Source organism: Mobula birostris, chromosome 2 (genome assembly GCF_030028105.1).
Source record: "Mobula birostris isolate sMobBir1 chromosome 2, sMobBir1.hap1, whole genome shotgun sequence".
NCBI classification, from domain to species: domain Eukaryota; kingdom Metazoa; phylum Chordata; class Chondrichthyes; order Myliobatiformes; family Myliobatidae; genus Mobula; species Mobula birostris.
In genome coordinates this window covers 82574015-82592649 of record NC_092371.1, presented here as the reverse complement: position 1 = coordinate 82592649, position 18635 = coordinate 82574015, and the positions used below count along the sequence as shown (strand labels likewise).

Here is an 18635-nt window from a genome sequence, read left to right as displayed (position 1 = left end):
CACATATCTATAAAAGCTTTTAGAGTCAGTTTTTATGTTCCCTGCCAGCTTTCTCTCATAATCTTTTTTCCCTTTCCTAATTAAGCCCTTTGTCCTCCTCTGCTGGACTCTGAATTTCTCCCAGTCCTCAGGTGAGCCACTTTTTCTGGCTAATTTGTATGTTTCTTCTTTGGAATTGATACTATCCCTAATTTCCCTTGTCAGCCACGGGTGCACTACCTTCCCTGATTTATTCTTTTGCCAAACTGGGATGAACAATTGTAGTTCATCCATGCGCTCTTTAAATGCTTACCATTGCATATCCACCGTCAACCCTTTAAGTATCATTTGCCAGTCTATCTTAGCTAATTCACGTCTCATAACTTCAAAGTTACCCTTCTTTAAGTTCAGAACCTTTGTTTCTTAATTAACTATGTCACTCTCCATCATAATGAAGAATTTCACCATATTATGGTCACTCTTACCCAAGGGGCCTCTCACGATAAGATTGCTAATTAACTCTTCCTCATGGCTCAATACCCAATCTAGAATGGCCTGCTCTCTAGTTGGTTCCTCGACATGTTGGTTCAAAAAACCATCCCGCATACATTCCAAGAAATCCTCTTCCTCAGCACCCTTACCAATTTGGTATATGTAGATTGAAGTCACTCATTATAAATGCTGTTCCTTTATTGCACGCATTTCTAATTTCCTGTTTAATGTTAGCCCCAACCTCACTACTACTGTTAGGTGGCCTGTACACAACTCCCACCAGCGTTTCCTGCCCCTTAGTGTTACGCAGCTCTACCCATATCGATTCCCCATCCTCCCAGCTAATGTCCTTCCTTTCTATTGCGTTAATCTCCTCTCTAACCAGCAATGCTACCTCACCTCCTTTACTTTCATGTCTATCCCTCCTGAATATTGAATATCCCTGAATATTGAGCTCCCATCCTTGGTCACCCTGGAGCCATGTCTCTGTGATCCCAACTATATCATATTCGTTAATAACAGTCTGCACTTTCAATTCATCCACCTTATTACGAATGCTCCTTGCATTGACACACAAAGCCTTCAGGCTTGCTTTTACAACACTCTTGGCCCTTATACAATTATGTTGAAAAGTGGCCTTTATGATTTTTTTATACATGTGTACGGTTGAATGACAATCAACAGAACTTGAACTTTTCCACAATCATTGTGAGCCTGATGGGTCCAATGCTGCTGTCCAACCTTTATCAATAACATAAACCATTAGAAATACTCGACAAGTCAGGTCATACCTGTGGAAGAAGTTCATGTTTCAGAAATTAGATGTCAGCTCATTTTCTTTTCTCACAGATGCTGCCTGTCCTCCTAAGTATTTCCAGCATTTTATTTTAGATTTCCAATATCTGCAGATTTTTATTTGATTTTTATTCTACTTTGTACCTATACTTCAGCCCACGCATGCCAGACGTTCCCACAGAGCTACTGCTGTGCAGTGCCTTCAAAGAAAATTCAGCCCCCAACCCTCTGTTCACATAAGAGAGTATTACAACCAGGGATTCTGATCAAATTAACCGAGAATTTTTATTTGTGAATTACATGTTGCTTTTTCACAGTTGAGCCCCCTCCAAAAAAATGGAAAATTGTAAAGCACGAAAAACTAAAAATTCAAAAACTGAAATTTCAGCAGTTCAAAAGCATTCATATACATGAGAAAGTCTGCAGATGCTGGAAATCCAAACCAACACATACAAAACACTGGAGGAACTCAGCAGGTCAGGCAACGTCTATGGAAATGAATAAACAGTTGTCATTTTGGGTTGAGACCCTTCTTCAGAACTGAGGAGGGGGAAAGATGTCAGAGTAAAAAGGTGGGGGAGGGGAAAGAGGCTAGCTGGAAGGTGGTAAGTGAAGGTGACATGTTGACTGCTTATTCATTTTCACAGATGCTGCCTAACCTGCTGAGTTCTTAGAGCATTTTGAGTGTTGTTTCAAAGTGATTCATCCCTCTTTGCTCAGTACTTAGGTGAACCACCCCTCGCAGCTACAACAGCCTTTTGGAGAAGTCTCTATTAGCTTTGCACAATGTGATGGAGTAACAACCATTCCTCCTTGCAAAATTGCTCAAGCTGTGCCAGGTTAGTTGGAGAGCAGTGGTAGGTAGCGATCTTGAGGTCTTGTCTAAGATGTTCAATCAGGCTAAAGTCAGGATTCTGACTGGGCCACTCAAGTACAAGTTCATTTGAAGAAACTCCATGGTGGTTCTAGCAGTGTGCTTTGGGTTGTTGTCCTGCTGAAAGACAAATTTCCTCCCCAGTTTAAGCTTTCTAGCAGAGGCTAGCAGATTTTTATCCAGGATCTCTCTGTATTTAGCAGTATTCACCTTCCCATCAATTCTGACCACATTCTCAGTCCCTGCTGCTGAAAAGCATCCCCATTGCATGATTCTACGTCCACCTCTACCATATTTTACGGTAAGGATGGTGTTACCTGGCTGATATGCAATATTTGATTCATGCCACATGTACCATTTAAAATCAAGGGCAAGAGTTTCCACTTTGGTCTCATCCAACCACACTACCCTCTTCCACATTTTTCCATAAGTGACACTTTGAAAAGTCTTGACAGGCAAGATTATGTTTTTTTTTGCCAGGGCTTCTTCCTTGCCTCTCTTCCATAAAAACCCTTTATGTGCAAGGCCTTGGTAATTGTGGAGCCAGGAAGTTCATCTCCAGTTGCAGCTACTGACTTCTGCAGCTCATTCAGTGACTACTAGCATCACCGTAGCCTCTCATACAAGTGCCATTCTTCTCCAGTAACCACGTTTAGAGGGTGGCCTGACCTAGACAGTGTAGCTGTGGTTTCACATTTTTCCATTTTTTCACAATGGATTGCACTGAGTTCCAGGCTATGTTCAGTGCCTTTGAGATGGTCTTGTACCCTTCCCCAGATATGTGCTTTACTATAATCCTTTCCTTGACTGTTCTTTTGTCTTCATTTTGGTTTGGTCTGTTGAAAATCTACCAACTTTATACTGGGGGGGGGGTATTTACAATATTCTTATGAACTCATTGAAAACAGATGATCTTCCAGTTTTCTACATCAAATTGGGTACATCGGTAAGGTAACGTATTGCTACTGAGGCAAGTTAGTGTAGTAAATACAAAGGGGATGAATATTTTTTCAAGGCACTGTAAATACAGAACTTGGGAGTCCTGTATTTTTTTTTTGGTAGCATATTTTAATTTGCTCCCTCTGTTCTTGCTGAGCTCTTATTTTGCCTAGTCCCATCGACCTGCACCCAATCTCATCCACTCAAATTTACCTTAAATTTTGCAATGGAATCTGCATCTACCACTTCCACTGTCACCTCACTCCACACTTGCACCACAGTCCAAGTTAAGAAGTTCTTTCTCATGTTCATTTTGCCTTTCACCCTTAACCTATAACCTTTATTTCTACTCTCACCCAACCGGAGTGAAAAAAAAGCTTTTATTTACCCATCTATTCCACCCCCCCCCACCCACCCATAATGCCACTGGCACTTAGGGCAGCAATGAAGGCCACTCAGATGTAGAAGGATTCTTCATTGTTGCTTCCATAACAATTTTGTTTTACCAATCAGGGTTGTTAGCCCTGAGCTGAACCCCCGAACCTGGAACAGTGATGGACCACTGATAGTCTGGTCTCTACTCTTTGAGCTATTTGGCATGGGTGTCCCTATCAAGAGCTAAACCATAAAGCCCTTACTTCATAACTCTCCAGATTATTGAGGCATGCAAGCCTTCAAATCACAAGGTTGTGGTCCTCTTGGAGGATAATTTTGTATATCTCTATCAAATCTCCCCTCATTCTCCCAAGAATAAAGGCTTTTTAAAACATTCTGTCAACAACCCCAATACAAAACCACAGTAATCGATTACCTATTTACTGCACATGTGACTTTATTGGAAAGAACATCGTAGGTTTTGATGGATAAGATACTCTGCATGTGAACACAGATTTAGCATGAGAATCTGCTAACATTCAAAACAGGGTTCCACAATTTTTGTAGAATTCTGGCACGTCCAATTACCCGTTTAGAACTAAGAATCTGGACAATACAGCAATGTAATGTGATCCTATTTGTCAAACAGTTCAGAATGGTACAATACATACATGCAGCTATCATCTTATTTATTTATTGAGATACACAGCGCAGAACAGGCCCTTCTGACCTAACCAGCCGCACCGCCCAGCAACCCACCGATTTAACCCTAGCCTAACCACAGGACAATTTACAATGACCAATTAACCTACGGTATGTCTTTGGACAGTGGGAGGAAAAACGGAGCACTCGGATGAAAGGACATTTAAACTTCTTACAGAGGACGCCAGAAATGAACTCCGAACTCTGCCCTGAGCTATAATAGTGTCACGCTACCGTGGCGCAGATTTTCTCATGGGGTCAGTGGTTTTCACACCATTAACCTGCCTCAGTATCCCATCTGCATTTAATAAAAAAGATTGAATTAATACTTCACTCATTTTGGCATCTATCTCATCAACCTTCCCAACACCAATTTTAAACAAGATATCCACTCAGCACTTCATGGTTGAGAGGTTACATGCTCAATTCTTGGTGCGGCAGTAGGATCCAAACACCTTCAGAGGCAAGCTCATAGATAGCTAATGCAGGAACCATCCGAAATATTAAACAGCCCATTGTATAGCAAGCATCTCTTTACCGTTGTACGCAATGATAATTTACCTTGAAATGTGAACGTCAATGTACAAGTTTGTATGCAATGTTGAAATGGAGAGGGCTGAGGAATTTAATGACATAACTCACAATAATCCCCAAACATTTAACAATAAGCAGCAAACTTCATAATTCAGGAATCATTACACGCTTTAATGTGGATGTCACGATGCATCAATAGTTACTGCAAGGTTCAGTGAATACATCAGTTCATAACACTGGTTATGGAGCATCACTGCAGTTTCATTTTTGCAAGATCTGTTGTGTTCAGCATTCTTGTTCAAACATAATTTCTGGCATCTGCCAAAATTAACAAGTCATACATATGCAAATGGCATTACCCAGAGATGGAACTGACTGGCATAAAACTGCAACATATTTTATTACTGCAATTATTCTTCAAAACATACAGGAAGGAGAGGGGTGCAATGAATCACAGGATTAGGTAACATACATCTTTGAACAGTTATATTTCACTTTAGCTGTGATATATTGCAAAACTGATGGTATTGTTATTTAAAAATAAACCCCCTTTCCATTCCAGATTGATATCGAATTGTGTTTGAAGCCAAACAGCACCTCTCCCACCAGTCAAAATGTTTTATTTCCTGAATTTAGTTTAGTATAAATTTTGGCACAATTGCTAACATCATAGTGTTTATCATGCTGAGGTCTTACTTTTCATAAATAGTGGCTTCCAGACCAGAACAGAGCAATGCCATACATGTACAGGTCCAGCAGTCCATAACTTAAGAGATGGACTTGTACAAAGTTGCAAATATTTTAGCAACAAGCCAGTTTTTGATTTAGAACTTGAGAGAAGCTATATTATGGCTAAGTCTAAACTACTCTTAGCAGATAATCAGAAATTATCCATTTCTGATTCAGTGCAGCTTGAAGTTGGCTTTGTAAGCAACATCCACTTCGCAAAACCAAATTAGAAAATATTAAACCTGTGTTGCCTCACATTTATTTTGAGAAGTGCTTCACCTGTCGGGCAGCCAGTGCATCAGGAACCAAGGACTTTAGCAAACAGAAGCTCACATCTGACTACTGTTGCTAATTGGAACGAACTGTAGTTTTACTTCTAAGTTAGGTAGAATTTTAAGTTAGGTCTGGACTATACGCATGCATATTCTGCATCGTTGTATTTTACTGATATTCTGTATGGGTTTGTTGTCTTGTAGGTGTGAGGACTAGGCATCAAGCTGCAGTCATGGAGGAAGGCAGGTATGTCAGCTGTGTGTTCTTGTATCTGATTGTTGGTAATGTGTTTTAGCACCCTGACCCCACAGTAATGCTGTTTTGTTTGGCTGTATTCTTGAGTATTCATGTATGGTTGAATGACAATTGAACTTGAATTGAAATGAATTTTAAGTAGCTTAATCTTAGAGCTCATTCTAAATTCTGTTTCATTGACTCAAATTGATCTGAATTTTTTTTTGTGTGCAAAAGAGGCTGTAAACATTATAAAGATACACAAAGTATTCATCCTACTTCAGAACTTCTAAGATTAATTTTGCTTTAGACCTACCAAAACAACAACTTTAATACTCAATGCATGTTATGTTCTGAAATAAAAAAATCTGAAAGAATTAAATGCAACAAATATGGCACAACTTGTAATCCAAAAGAGCTCTTGGACAAGACCGCCTAAAGTCTCCCTTTCTCCAAAATAGATTAAGTTAATTCACATTAGTTTTGTTCAACTATCTAATTTCTCTTCCACAAGTCAGGTGAATAATTAACTGTAGGTGAATTCCCAATTCTATATACACCCACAAGCACAACACACTTAAAAACGCAGGGCCATTTTCTACACTTCCTGGTTAAGATACTTTACCTTAATGGACCAAGAATAGATTGTACACTTGGATTTTATCAGTCAGCTACCCCGAGGACTAAGTGAGCTATTGAAGTAAACAACTATTTGAAACTTCTCCAAGAAAGAACGTCGGAGGGCACAAATTAATTTGGGTCACAGAAATCAGGTAACTCCAAGTCACAGTACCTAACTAGAGTAAAACAATGGGCGGAGTCCCAACTCAAAGGTCAACTAGTTGTTAAAATACATAAAGCACAAAGAGCTGGAACTATTCAAACCAAAGAGATTCTGCAGATGCTGGAAATCCAGAGTAACATACAAAATACTGGAAGAACTCAGCAGGTCAGAGAACATCAATGGAGAGGAATAAACAGTTGACATTTTGGGGCTAAGACCCTTCATCAGGACTTACATGAAAGGTCTTGGCCTGAAAAGACTGTTTATTTCTGTCCATAGATGCTGCCTGGCCTGCTGAGTTCCTCCAGCATTTTGTGTGAATGTGTGCTGTATTGGAAAAGCTCAGCAAATCAGATAGAATCTGCAAGGGGGGAATCTCTCTCCAAATACTACTTGGCCTTTGGTCATTTTTACCATCTGCAGCTTGTTTTTGTATTATTTAATGCCTATCATTAATAGTTTAATGGTCTCTTCAAAATAGATTGGTATTTTAGTAAATTAGAGCTGTGTACAAAGTAATTCTAAAGTAGCCAGTTATGCCAAATAAGATTATCTTCTGCTTCCAAAATTCAGTCCTATTGTAGTCCATAGGGATGATTTTTTTTTTGGATGAAGAGTACAATGTTAGGCCACTAGTGTTTCTACTCATGGCACAAGGTGAATTTCTACCTTTTGGTCTTTGATCTTGTTCAGACAGTGCTTGTGATCCACTACTGAAGACAAAGTGTATCACGGAGTGTAAAGCAATGCACCATCATATCTCACTCCATTCAGAGGAGAAAAGTACAAAGCTTGAATGGCACTAAAGTTTATACTCACAAGACAATGTGTTAGAAATGGCTGTCACACTCGAAGTTTCCTTGGTAGTACTAGGTTTAAATTACATGGCAACACAGCTTTAACATTCCAACCAGGGGCTTGTTAAGACTATTTTCTGTTACAGTTCACCAGTTGCAAGCAGTCAAAGATCTACCCTACAGTCTCTTGCAAACCTTCCATACTTTGTGTGCAAAAAATAAAACTTCTTCCGCTGCTGAAGTAGTGCGAATGCAAGAAATTTTGTTGATTAATTTGATTGCTAACTTTATTATGTAAACAATTAACTCTGGACATTTTAGCTTGTGTCCTAAACACACACATTAGACCAATGGCTTTATGCTTTCACATGTGACACTCGTGACGGCTCCAAACTACCTCAAGGGGCCCAAAAAAGCGGGAGGAAAAGAAATTACTTCAGAAGTCAAATCAAAACAAAACAAAAAAGGAATTAGTTCTTGCATAATTCATCTAAGCCAGTATCCCTTTCAACTTTTGCTTTTTCCACACCAGTCACATTAGTTTGAAAATAAGTCAGCCAAGGAGGATGCAATTCTTCATTTAAGTGTACATCATTTCAGCCATATGTGACATTTTTTTGGGGATGTACAAGTAATATTCCATGTATCCCGAAAGGTCTTCGATGGTGATATCTTCCACAAATGCCCGGGCCTCCTCAGAGCAAGACCGTGGTGAGCCCGTGGCCCCAGAGCCCGGCTGAGTTCTTCGGCAAGGTGACATGTGCCGGCCGGCTTCGGCTGCGTCCCTCTCACACTCTGATATGACGCTGCGGAGCCCAGTGAAGGAGTATACCTCGACATCTTGCCAGCGCTTGCAGCGGCACTCGTTCCCCTGCAAGCAGCGGCACGGGTCGGTCTGATGAAGCTGCGACAGAGACTGGAAATCGGACGTGGGCTTGGACTCCTGGTTCGTCTCCAGCGCCTGCTTAGGAGGCTCGGAGCGAGGGTCAGTGCATGATTTGGTGCCATTTACACTGGCAGATTCTCCCGAAGACTCCAGTGAGAAGACAGTAGGAACTTTAGCGCCAAACACAGCTTCAGGCTGCCCGGCCTTGCAGCACTCTTTGGGAGGCTGGACGGCGAGGCCCTGGTAAGGCTCTGCTTGGTTGCTGTGTTTTGCCTGAGAACTGGCAGCAGGTGCTATCGAACTGCAATATGTAAATTTAGGAGGATGAAGAATTGGCGATTTGGAACGTCTTCTCCGCTGTGTCCTGATAGTACCACGTGGCGGCTTTCTGGTGGAGCTGTACATGGACGAGAGCAGAGAAAAACTGTTAACATCTGTCATAAATGTCACCTTTCAACTGCAACACACTGGAATCCACATGATGCACCTTAATTTTGTCGTTGCCGAGTGACTAGACTCTGAAAGTTCAGACCCATTCCTCAATCGTACTTTATTTACTTGCGCACAAGGAGAAACAGCACGGCCTCCATCACCACACACTGAAGTTTGAACAAGGAAATGCTTTTTTTTAATATATAAACAGAATTGACTAGTTGGATACAGATACTGACCAACTAGTAACCTTGTGCACGTCCCAATTCCTTGTTTGTATGATCAATCACTTATCACATCACAGATATTAATAGCCAATAGAATCTAGAACATAGAAATCTCTAGCACATTACAGGCCCTTCAGTCCACGTTGTGCCGACCATGTAACCTACTTTAAAAACTGCTTAGAATTTCCCTAGCGCATAGCCCTCTATTTTTCTAAGCTCCATGTACCTATCTAAGAGGGTCTTAAAAGACCCTATTGTATCTGCTTCCACCACCACCGCTGACAGTGCATTCCACACACCCATCAATGTCTATGTCAAAAACTTACCCCTGACATCCCCTTGGTACCCATTTCCAAGCACCTTAAAGCTATGCCCCCTCGTGTTAGCTATTTCAGCCCTGAGAAAAAGCCTCTGGCTATCCACACTATCAATCCCCCTCATCATCTTATACACCTCAATCAGGTCACCTCTCATTCTCTGTCACTCCAAGGAGAAATAGTATCCATCTCTATAGTATCCATATCCTTCCTGTAGTAGGGTGACCAGAACTGAACACAGTACTCCAAGTGGAGTCTGACCAAGGTCTTATATAGCTGTAACATTACCTCACGGTTGATGAATGTCTTCTTAACAACACTGTCAATCTGTACAGCAGCTTTGAGTGTCCTATGGACACAGACCCCAAGATCTCTCAAATCCTCCACATTGCCAAGAGTCTTACCATTAATATTATATTCTGTCTTCAAATTTGACCTACCAAAATAAACCACTTCACACTTATCTGGGTTGAAGTCCAACTAGCACTACTCAGCCTAGTTCTGCATCCTATCGATGTCCAGCTGTAACCTCTGACAACCCTCCAGACTATCCACAACACCCCCAACCTTTGTGTCACCAGCAAATATACTAACCCACCCTTCTACTTCTTCACCCAGGTCAGTTACAAAAAAAAAAGAATCACAAAGAGGGGTCCCAGAAGAGACCCCTGTGGAACACCACTGATCACCGACCTCCATGCAGAATACAAACCATCGACAACCACCCTTTGCCTTCTGTAGGCAAGCCAATTCTGGATCCACAAAGCAAGGTCGTCTTGGATCCCATGCCTCCTTACTTTCTGAAGGAACCTTATCAAATGCCTTACTGAAATCCATATACACTACCTCCATTGCTCTACCTTTATCAATGTGTTTTGTTACATCCTTCAAAAATTCAATCAGGCTTGTAAGGCACAACCTGCACTTGACAAAGCCATGACTATCCTTAATCAGATTATGTCTCTCCAAATGCTCACAAATCCTGCATCTCTACATTAAAGGCCAATAATACTTCAGAATTACTAAAGTAACTGACTAATAGTAAGTGTCACTCTAGAATGTTTGCATCTTTATTTTGTCTCTGTATGCCAAACAGCTCTGGTCCACTGCTGGGCAAAGGGAAGCTATGTTCTTCAAAGAACTTTCTTGCTTGGACTGACTGCAGCCTGTTTGTAAACTACCCTTGCCTGGACATGCCTCAACCCTCACCTTGCCGCATCTTCCATAATTTGTGAAGGGGGCTTGTGGATTGTGGAGGGAAGAAGGGGCCACGGACTGCCGTGGAACCAAGTCATTGGGTATATTTAAAGTGCAGGTTGATAGGTTCTGGATTAGTGAGGTCAAAGGTTACAGAGAAAAGGCAAGAGAATTTTATTTATCTTAATTTAGAGATACGGTATGAAACAGGCCCTTCTGGCCCAACGAGCCATACCGCCCAGCGATCCCCGATTTAATCCTAGCCTAATTACAGGACAATTTACAATGATCAATTAGCTTACTATGTCTTTGGACTGTGGGAGGAAACTGGAGCATGCAGAGAAAACCCTTGCAGTTCACGGGGAGAGTGCATAAACTGCTTACTGATGGCACCGGAAGTGAACTCCGGACTCCGGGATAACCCCAGCTGTAATAGTGCTGCACTAACTCCTACACCACCGTGCCCCCCACGTTGAGGGGGAATGGGGTCGAGAGGGAAAATAAATTGTTATGTGCCGTGTTATATGACGTGGGCGATCACTGTCTTATCCAAGACCATGATTGTTCTTGACAAATTTTTCTGCAGAAGTGGTTTGCCATTGTCTTCTTCTGGGCAGTGTCTTTACAAGACGGGTGAGCTCAGATATCATCAATACTCTTCAGAGATTGTCTGCCTGGCGTCAGTGGTCACATAACCAGGACTTGTGATCTGCACCATCTGCTCATATGACCATCCACCACCTGCTCCCATGGCTTCACGTGACCCTGATCAGGGAGGCTAAGCAGCCGCTACACCTTGCCCAAGGGTGACCCGCAGGCTAGCAGAGGGAAGGAACACCCTACGCATCCTTTGGTAGAGAAGCATCTCCACCGTGCCATCCTCAGTGAATGCTTCCTACATACAGACACTTGTGTTATGAGTGGGAGAATAGGGGACCATCACATGTACACTGGAAAGGGATATTCAAGTTATCTTGATCTTCACATGTGGAAGAAATGACCTGCATGTCAAGGATTCCCATATAATTTAGGAATCAGGACATCCATACAACAAAGAGTAGGATCAGACACAGGGTTTAAAATCTCAGGGCAAATATTCACTTTATCAATTGCTCATTAATCATTAATGGCAAGGAATCAATGAAAATCTACATCAGAAAAGAAAAAGTTGAAGCAATATGATCAAATAAAACCTCTGCACAGACATTAATGTGCTGGAACAAACTTGGAGAGGATAGTGGGGAAAAGGTAGGCGAGGGTCACTTTGAAAGCAAGGTCAAAGTTTGATGTTTTCAGCCAATCTTTGGTGTCAGTAAAATGTGGCGCAGCGTAAGAAATTCTGTATTAAGCCCAAGTTCTGTTTATACTTCATTGTTCTTCTATAGTCTTAAAAAGGCCGGTACTCTGGGTATAGTTTGATCTGGACTAGGATTCCAATGAAGAATAACTATGAAAACTATTGCCTTACTGCTATATATATATACACACAGGAGTTTCTGCAGATACTGGAAATCCAAAGTAACACAGAAAATGCTGGAGGAGCTCAGCAGATCAGGGAACAGTGATGGAAATGAATAAACCGTCGACATTTCAGGTCAAGACCTGCTGAGTTCCTCCAGCATTTTCTGTGTACCTTACTACAATCCCTGATTAAAACTGACTCCCCCCCCCTTTCTCCAGCCCCCACCAGAAGTCCAAGACAGTTTACTGTCCCTTCCAGTCAGTAATGAAACCATAATTTTGTGTATTTGTTGTATGATGCAAATATAGGGTAAAGTTTGTTTAGACTGATGGATGCAACTTCAGAACCAATGCCAAGTGTCAGTTGCTTACCCATGCCAGCTTTCTTTGGAAGAACACACTGTCCTGGGTTTCGGTCCGTCAGTGCTGCCTCGCAGTGATGTCCTCGGAGTAGCTGCTTCAGTGTTTATGTGGACAGATGCAGGCGCAGCACTGCAAACAGAAAACATTCATTTTCTCACGTGCCCAAACCGTCCAATCCCAAGTGTTGTACATGACCACTCTGATCACAAGCAGTGAACAGGAACAAAACAGATCAATGACCTCAGCCCACCCACCCCACCAAGTAAAAAGAGGATAAAGGTGATTGCCACCATCTCAACTCCCAAAGGTTGGAGCCAAGCCGTGATGTCTGTCAAAATGACTGCTCAGACTTACTTCCAATCACTTTTAGAAGTTGTTTCACGTGTCCAGAAATCAGAACCTGATGTCTGAGAGTCTGAGGCCAAAAGGACAGAGGTCCAGAGGCAGCCTGTCTGGCGGTTGGAGGTGGGGGGAGAGGTGTGTGTGTGTGTGTGTGTGTGTGTGTGTGTGTAGGGTCTTGTTTTGCTCTTGCTGCTTGTGTTTGCTCTGCAAAACATCATGGGCATGCTATATTGGCAACAGAATGTTTGATGACATTTGCAGGCTGCCCCGACCGAGCACATCCTTGGGTATGTTGGTTGTTAACACAGATGACACATTTCACAGCATGATAACATGTACATATGATAAATAAGTCTGAATCTAAATATACACCATAAAAAGCTCCTAACAAGAAACATAAATGAGACCCACTATTTCTTGAAATTAATAAAACTTGAAATGAACTGAAGTAACATCAAATTATCAGTTTCATTGGATTGCTACTGACTTGTAATCTTTCAGTACTTTTCCTCAGCATGAGTTAATAGATCTTGAAAGCAACAACGTCAATCCTATACCAAATAACTGAGATAAGTGAGATAACAAAATGCTTTATTAATGCCAACTTGCAATAATGTTCTTATAATATCCTTGTATTGGATCTGATCTGATCTTGGCCTTTCCTCTGCCAACTGTTGGCCCCATAATTCTGGCAAGCATTCAGAATCCACTTTAGTCAGCTCCACACGGAGGACTCTCACCGTCTGGGACACGCCCTCTTCTCGGGAGCCCAAAGAACCACACTTAAGGACTCAGAAAAAGCTTCTTCCCTCCCCCATCAGACTTCTGAATGGCCCATGAATTCATGAAACCTACCACATTATTTCTTTTTATCCCAACTAAATTGTCATTTCTAGTAAATATAAACATGAAATTCTACAGATGCTAGAAATCTAAAGCAATGCAAAATGCTGGAGGAAATCAGGTCAGGCAGCATGTATAGAGAGGAAGAAACAGTTGACGTTTCAAGCCAAGACCTATAATCAGTAACTATCTGCTTTTGCACTGGACTGCTGCCACAAAACAATAAATTTCATGTCATGAGCTGGTGATAATAAATCTGATTCTAAAGTGCTGTAGACTAGATTTGGGCTCTCTCACAACTAATGTTTCCCCTGAAGGGCTGGAAATGCAAAGCTGATATCCATATGCACATTCCCATGTGTCCCCCCCCCCCACCCCCCCCAACCCTACTACCGACTAAATGGTAGTCCAGACCTACCGTTCAGAGTCCACTTTAAGTTTTTTGAATGCCATCTGCAGGCTCTCCTCATCTTCACCACCTTTCCCTTCGGATTCCATGTTGGGGAAAACAGCCTGACTAGATGTTATCTGTAACAGAGATCACAAAGTGAGTTCTAACATTGAAAGTCTATGTTTGGAAAGCGTTGGAGTTTCAAAATTCATCCTAAAGCTACATGGATTGTACTACCACAAAGCCCTGCAGTCCTACAAGCTCCAGAAACTCTGATCCATTAAACCTAGTCTCATGATTCCCAGTTACTCCAAACTTTAACGTCATGCCAATTTCCTGTACTGTTACCCCGTCCTCTCTTTCCCACCCACCTTAATCACTTAGAACTTGTTGAAAATACTCAGCATGTCAGGCAGCATCTACAGAGAGAGAAACAGTTAATATTTCAGGTGCCCCTCAAAGTCCAACCATGTCCCTTTCATGAGAGGTGGAAAGGCCAAGGCTGGGCAAAAGGGCTCTGGTGAAGCTGTATGAGCCAATCCCTTGTACAGCAGATACAACGGATCACTGAACTCCAACCATACCATCCACTCTGGATGATGGAGACGGGAGGCCATCAATAGCTTCTGCTCCACTGGGAGCTAAGGGCCCAAGAAGACGAATATTTCTGGCAGCTAACATCAACCAGTCTTTCATTCACCCCTTTAAATCATCTTTGAAACTTTTTGATGATGCTTTTAGCCATTACTCTTAGCTTTCATGAGAATAGTTACAGTTTTTTTTACCCTTGATCACCAAGCAAAAAGCTATTGAGCAAATCTGAAATGAAAAAGCTTATGGTGCTCCTTGAAGTTTTAGTGCCATCATGTGGTCAATAAAACAAACACCAGCACCAAATTTTCTGCTCACAAACCAGGTAATGTTCCTTAAAGTTTACCTTTAATTGTCACGCGTACGTTGAAACATCAAAACATAATGAAATTTGCTGTTTGTGTCAACAACCAACAGCCTGAGGAGGTGCTGGGGGCTGCCCACAAATGTCAACATAACATGCTCACAACTCACTAAACCTAACTTGTATGTCTTTTGAATGTGGGAAGACACAGCAGCACCTAGAGGAAACCCACAGTTTTCCACCAAGCACAATCACTCCAGCATAAACATTCTTGTATAATGACTCCATTTAAAGCTATAATCTCTCCCTCCATTAAGTATCTTTGACTATAACTAAAACTGCTTACATTAAAATGCAAAGTTGAAGGGGAGAGTGAAAGTAGAAGGGAGTTGAGACCAATACACGACTAAGGAGTTGGAGGCAGTAACTGAACTACTGCTTGAGGAGAGATGAATGTTGAAAGAAAAAGCCAGTTGCAGCTCTTCCACTGATGGTGAAACAGAGTGAGAGGAAAATTATTTGGTTCGGCAAATACTCCCCACAAGACTGCAAGAAACTGTGGAGTTGTGGACACAGGCCAACATTAACAAAACCAGCCTCATCTCCATGGACTCATGGATCAGTTTCTTTTTAAGATTTGTACTTTTTAACAAAACTCATGTATTTTTTAAACAGTATGTGGTGGTTCATCCCCACTCACTGGCAGAAAGTGGTATAGCAGCTAAGCTAACAGTTTACCACTTCTCTCACTGGCTAAGTATTAGGACATTAACCAAGTGATATAATTGTTTTAATTATGTAGCCAATTAGCTAGTTTATTCCCATCTAAGAAATTTCTTATACCTTATCTATAGAAGTGATAAGATTTTTCTCCCCCAGAGGCACCATCTTTATTCCCTTTATCTTCACATTCATTCGTTTCTCAGCTCTTTTAATTTTTTTATATTTCACTGAGATACAGTGTGGAGTAGGCCCTTGCCTCACTTCCCAGCAATCCCTGATTTAATCCTATCCTAATCATGGGCTAACTTACAATGACCAATTCTATCTATCTTTGGACTGATGGAGGAGACCGGAGCACACGGAGGGAACACCACACGGTCACAGGGAGAACATACAACTCTTTACAGGCAGTGGTGGGAATTATTTAGTTTGTTTAATATCTGTATGTTTGCACTGTCGTTAGAATTAAGGCTGCTTGTCATTCCTGACTCCTGGAAGGACCCCAAGGATCAGAAAATAAACAAAGATTCAGAGATTTACCACTGAACATTGACACGTGTAACCATACACCAATTTTATCAGTCAGAAAAATGCAGTAGTGAATAGGGCAACACTACAGATGAGAAACAAAAATACTGAAGATTTAGCCAAGGTTATAAAAGATCAGGTCAGTGGGCAAGCTTCACTTTGGAAATTATCACTGACATAAGTTGTGAAATTTGTTGTTTTGTGGCAGCAATACAAATATACTTTAAGATAAACAGTGCAATAGAGTCATAGAGAAGTATAGCATAGAAACAGAGCCTTTGGCCCATCTAGTTGATGCCAAAACTACTTAAACAGCCTACTCCCATCGACCTGCACCGGGACCATGGCCCTCCATACGCCTACCATCCATGTACCTATCCAAACTTCACTTAAACGTCAAAATCGAGTTCCTTTGCACCACTTGTACTGGCAGCTCATTCCACACTCTCACAACCCTCTGAGTGAAGACATTTCCCCTCAAGTTCCCCTTCAACTTATCACCTTTCGCCCTTAACCCATGACCTCTTGTAGTCCCACCCAACCTCAGTGGAAAAAGCCAGCTTGTATTTACCCTATCTACATTCCTCTATAGTAAAAATTACAAAAAAAAAAATAACTATTATATATAGAAGAAATGGAAAAATAAAGCAGAACAGTGAGGTCGAGCTCATGGATGAAAGAGGCTAGCTATATTGGAGCTAGTGAAATACCTGAAACAATGAAGGCACAGGTAGGGGAAGTCTGGTGTCGAAGTGGAGTTTCCAGCTCACTTCAGAAATGAAAAGAAGATGCCACAGGTTATCCATATGCGGTTCAAAGACTGACTGAGAGTGGATCGAATGCCACTAATTCTGAACTACAAAACATTCTCATTCATCCAAGATGGTTTACACCAGGGGTTCTCAGCCTGGGGTCCATGGCATAGAAAAGGTTGGGAACCCCTGGTTTAAGCAAAGTGAACATTACAATATCAGAAGTTACTTGACTGCGGGTGGAGAAAACAAAACCTAGCTCTATTAAGAAGAGGGCGGTGTGTGTGTGTGGGGAACCTGAGGACCAGAGTCATAGGGAAAGCTTGCATAGGTTAGGACTTTATTCCCTAGACTGTAAAATGAGGGGAGATTTTACAGAGATATATAAAATTATGAGGGGTAGAGATAGGGTAAACTTTTTCCACTGAGGCTGGGTGAGACTAGAATTAGAGGTCATGAGTTAAGGCTGGAAGGTGAAACAATTAAGGAGAATCTGAGGTGGAACTTCTTCACTCAGAGGGTGGTGCGAATCTGGAGACAGCTGTCAGCAAAAGCGGTGGATGCGCATTCAATTTCAACATTTAAGACCATCAAGTCTGCATCATAGTTTGACCATGGCTGATTTATTATCCTTCTCAACCCCATTTTCCGTCCTTTCCCCTGTAATCTTTACTAATCACCCTCTACTTCATATATACCCAATGACTGGGTCACCACAACCATCTGTGGCAATGAGTTCCACAGATTCATCATATTCTGACTGGAGGTGGAGCGAGTTAAGACGGCGCTTGCATCTTCAGACACAGCTCTATTTCCATCTTTAATATCTTTATTTTTCCCTTTCAGGGTTCTTTTGAAGACTCTGACCTGGAGTTACATGCTGACTTCGGTTCTTTATGGGAATAGGATCCGTTCTCGGGGTTTCAGGACTGTCTGTTGTTCGGCCTGAAAGTCCAGCTGGGATTTGGAAGCCTAAGATCTCGGGGCTCTAAAGACAGGCAGATTAAGAGTCAGTGTCATGGCAGGAGACCCATGTGTCACTGGTGGAGTTGGAAAAATCTACTGCTGTGTGCCCAAAGACCCAAGATCTTTGAGATCTTTGGGAACAGAGCACAGAAAAAGCGATGCAACAGACTTTTAACATCGTAAATCAACGAGTTGTTTACGTCTCCCCGCTCATTGGGAAAAACGGAGACACCTCTTTCTCCCTTACCAGGGAGACAGCCTGTGGTATGTCAAATGCCGGGTGAAACACGAAGTCTTTGGGGTAATTGCAAGTCTGTATCTTTGTTATAGAAACATAGAAACATAGAAAATAGGTGCAGGAGTAGGCCATTCGGCCCTTCAAGCCTGCACCGCCATTTATTATGATCATGGCTGATCATCCAACTCAGAACACCGCCCCAGCCTTCCCTCCATACCCCCTGACCCCCGTAGCCACAAGGGCCATATCTAACTCCCTCTTAAATATAGCCAATGAACTGGCCTCAACTGTTTCCTGTGGCAGAGAATTCCACAGATTCACCACCCTCTGCGTGAAGAAGTTTTTCCTAATCTCGGTCCTAAAAGGCTTCCCCTCTATCCTCAAACTGTGACCCCTCGTTCTGGACTTCCCCAACATCGGGAACAATCTTCCTGCATCTAGCTTGTCCAATCCCTTTAGGATCTTATACGTTTCAATCAGATCCCCCCTCAATCTTCTAAATTCCAACGAGTACAAGCCCAGTTCATCCAGTCTTTCTTCATATGAAAGTCCTGCCATCCCAGGAAT

General features: G+C 41.9%; 1 protein-coding gene across 2 annotated transcripts in view; it reads right to left on the bottom strand.

The window, feature by feature from the left end:
• Positions 1 to 4840: 4840 nt before the first annotated feature.
• oser1 (oxidative stress responsive serine-rich 1) overlaps positions 4841 to 18635 on the bottom strand; it is a 35630-nt gene continuing 21835 nt past the window's right edge. For both annotated transcript variants that reach the window (XM_072244081.1, XM_072244072.1), the window contains 3 exons: positions 13994 to 14103; positions 12400 to 12519; positions 4841 to 8790 (listed from right to left, as the gene is read on the bottom strand). In XM_072244081.1, coding sequence (XP_072100182.1) covers positions 8088 to 8790; positions 12400 to 12519; positions 13994 to 14073 — 903 coding nt within the window. In that variant the 5' untranslated portion in view covers positions 14074 to 14103 and the 3' untranslated portion in view covers positions 4841 to 8087. The remainder of the gene's footprint in view (positions 8791 to 12399; positions 12520 to 13993; positions 14104 to 18635) is intronic.